Below are 3,678 nucleotides of genomic sequence, written 5' to 3'. Positions count from 1 at the left end.
ACGGGAGAAAAAGGGAATGCTGGGTAGAGGTGGGGAAGTGAGGGGAGAGTAGATGAACGTAAGCTAAGGGAGGTAATTTTTCCGGGCAAAATGTATGAAAATTCCAGGAAGAAATTTTTTGATGCATTTTTGGACTACCCTCATAGACATACTGTAATCCTTACCCATTAATATCCACTGATAAAGTATGTATAGCCAAGAAATATCATTATTACAACGTCTCGTTTCCTTAGAGGAACTAAGCAGATCGAAAATATTCGCCATAGTCGAGGGAATCCATCGTCTTCGCTGAATGTAAAATTCATAAAAATTTTCAGGAGCATGAGTGTAAGCGTCACTTGCAGCAGAATATTCAACCTGATGAAAGAAATCTCAAATTGAAATGACAAAATAGAGGTGAAAGTAGAATAGGAGTTTGTTTAGAATTATTAATTCTACAGTTTCGCTTAAAAAATATATTTTAAAATTCAACTATAATCTTTTTTTTTTAAATCCAAAATATTCTCAAAACAGGAGAAATAAAGTGATTTCTCACGAAAATGGAAAAATAATAGGGAATAAGTTCTTTTAGATAAAAGTTGATTTTTAAAAAAAAGGAGAGAAGTTATGAACATACGAACAAATTAATTTTTGATCAAACAGTTTTGTTTAAAACAAAATAATTCAATTTCAACAGAAAAAATTGTATTTTTAACCATATAGTTCAATCTTCGATGCAAAAAACTAATTTTTTAGTAGACGAATTTTCAATTTAAAAAACAAACCAATTTTTCAGACATTATAGTTCAAATTTTGATAAAAAAGATTAATTTTTAAGAACATAGCTGGGAATTCAACATAATGGTTTAATTTTTGAGAAAAAAAGATCAATTTTTAATCAAAAAGTTAAATTTTCAATCAGAGAGATGAATTTTTAAGAAAAATCATGAATTTTTAACAAAATTGTTGATTTTTTAATAAAGGAATGAAACAATTAATTGAATTTTCAATTAAAAAAAAAGAATTCTCAACGAAAAATGTAATAGTTGAATTTTCAACAACTAAAAATATAAATTTTCAACCAAAGAGATGAATCTTCAACGACGAAAAGAAATTTTCAGCAAAAAATACAACCTTTCACCAAGTAGTTAAATTTTTAATAAAAACTAATTCTTAACGAAAATTTTCAACAAAATAGTTGGTCTTTCAATAAAAATAAATATATTTTTAACCAACAGTTAAATTTTAAATACCAACAAACATAAATGTTCAACTAAAGAATGTAACTTTTAATAAAGTCGTTGAGTTTTTAATAAAAAATAATTCCGAACGAAAAAAGTAACAGTAGAATTTTTCAACTAAAAATATTTATTTTCAACCAAATAGCTGATATTTAAACCAAACTTGTCAACCAATAGTTAAATTTTTGACTAAAGAGATGAATTTTTAAAGAAAAAAATTAATTTTCATTAAAGAAATTCAACTTTTAACCAAAGTATTTGAACTTTTAATGAAAAGAGAAGAATTCTCAACGGAAAATTTATTAATTGAGTTTTAATAATAAAAAGTAGAAAATTTCAGCGGTGAATTTTCAACAAAAAGTGATGAATTGTCAAAAAAAAAAATTCATCAAAAGAATGCAACGTTTTACCAAGTAGTTAAATTTTCGATAAAAAATGTTTTTTAAAGAAAAATGTACCAGTTGAATGTTTAACCTAAAAAGATGTATTTTAAACCAAATACTTAAATTTTCAACAAAAAGTATCATTTTCCAACAAAATTGATAAATTTTTAACATTGGAATTCAACGTTCAACCCACAAAAAGATAAATGAATCTCCAAATAAAATTTTGAATAAAAGAATTTTATTAATTTTCTTGGGAGAATTTCAACCAATTTTTTATTTAAAAAGATCATTTTTTAAAGAAAATTCTAAGGAAACAAAAGCAGAAGAAGTTTTTTCAAACAAAAATTTTTGTGTGTTTTCAATGTTTATGTCTAAATGTGAATGCTGTTGTGTTTTTCAAACCTTCAATCTTTTTAGCTCTTTTTGATTTAAAATAAAAATATTGTCTACTTGAAAGAGCAACTATTACATTTTTCATTAAGAATTTAGCTTTTTTAGTTAAAAAATAAATAAATTTGTTAAAAATTCATCTCTTTGATTTAAAACCTAACTATTAATTTGAATTTTCGACAAAAAATATGACATTTTTAAAAAAGTAATTGAATTTTCAACAAAAAAGTAGAATTTTGAAATAAAACATATTAATTCTGCACCAAAAATATAATAGTAGACTTTTCAATCATAGCTTTCAGATCACAAAATTTTCTCAAAATAGAGGAAAAGGGAAATTTTTTTAAACAAAAAAAAAGAAAAGAGGAATAAGATGCCTTTTTTAAAAAAGGGGGACAGAGGGGAAAATAGAGTGAAGTTTGCATTCTGTATTAAAAAAAATTTATCTTACTCTGTAGCCCATTTGAAGAATAAGCGTACAAAGCCAACGATCTTCACCCTGATCGTACTGAATATAATGTCTCGCTTCCGTAGATTCAGTGGCATACATTCTTATAACATTATAATCCATAAGAGCCTTTCCTCGAAAAAGTGAAAAACATCCAGGGCTACAAAGAACACAGCCAATCGTATGCTCTGTCGATTTTTGAAGCCAATGACCAATCGCGTACTCAAATTTTTGGAACCAGACGACTGGGCCTAAGTGATTAGAAAAAAATTAGTCTAAACAGGCGCTGCGGGCCAACAAAAAAGGATTTCGTAGTTAGTTAGGACCTCTATCCTCTACTCCTCCTTTCGTTGCTTCCCAAGTTGACACTTTCCTTCTCCAGCCCGCAATTCCCTTTGCTTAATCAACCGCATTTCTACTCATTCCTCTACTATCCACATTTGCGCCCAGTTCCACAAGTTCTCCACCAATCATTATCAATAATCTTCCGAACTGTCCCTCCCCTTATTTCCCTAGTTAACACTTCCCTTCTCCACCCTTCAATTGCCCTCTCCCACATCCCTCCTCTCGTGTCTCCCCTCAATTTTCTCTACTCCCCAACCAATATGCTTTTCCTCCCCCATTTCTCCTCCTTTCTCATCGACCTTACTTTCATTAAATCCCCACCCCTATTTTTTCTTATTTCCCCGCATTTTATTTATCTTAATTCCCCCTACTTTCCCTCCACTCATTCACCTAAATTCCTTCTTATTTCCATCCACCCATTTACCATAATTTCCCCTACTCACCCATGATTACCCATCATTTTTTCTGCTTTACCTCCCATCGTTTTTCCTCCCTTCCACTACTCCCTCTCCCATCACGCCGCTCACTTTTCTTACTTCCCTACCCACCAATTACCCTACCCTTGTTTCTTTTAATCCCCCTACCATAATTGACCTTTACTTCGCCTCGTCTTATTTCCTCTACTATCCCTCACTGTCCCTACTTCTCCTTTCATAATTTTCCCAAGTTCCCCTCCCCTCATTTCCTACACTTCCCCTCCTCTTACTTCCATTACGTCAACATCCTTATTTCCTGTCATTTCCCCTCTCCTGATTTTTTAGCACTTCCTCTACTTCACCTTTCACTTTGCCATCACTCATTTCCCCTACTTCCCCACTCATTTCCCCTAACACACTCCCATAATTTACCTTACTTACCTAATACCCCTCCTATCATTTGCTCGCATTTC

At 30.7% G+C, this 3,678-nt stretch overlaps 1 protein-coding gene across 1 annotated transcript in view; it reads right to left on the bottom strand.

Annotated features, from left to right (window-relative positions):
* LOC117183057 (chitin synthase chs-2-like) overlaps nucleotides 1-3,678 on the bottom strand; it is a 74,421-nt gene that overhangs the window by 41,681 nt on the left and 29,062 nt on the right. Inside the window, 2 exon segments of the mRNA XM_033376212.1 lie at nucleotides 165-357; nucleotides 2,448-2,695. Coding sequence (XP_033232103.1) covers nucleotides 165-357; nucleotides 2,448-2,695 — 441 coding nt within the window.

This window comes from Belonocnema kinseyi, chromosome 2 (genome assembly GCF_010883055.1).
Source record: "Belonocnema kinseyi isolate 2016_QV_RU_SX_M_011 chromosome 2, B_treatae_v1, whole genome shotgun sequence".
Lineage (NCBI taxonomy): Eukaryota > Metazoa > Arthropoda > Insecta > Hymenoptera > Cynipidae > Belonocnema > Belonocnema kinseyi.
The sequence above is the reverse complement of the archived record's forward strand: the minus strand, read 5'-3'. Positions and strand labels throughout refer to the sequence as shown.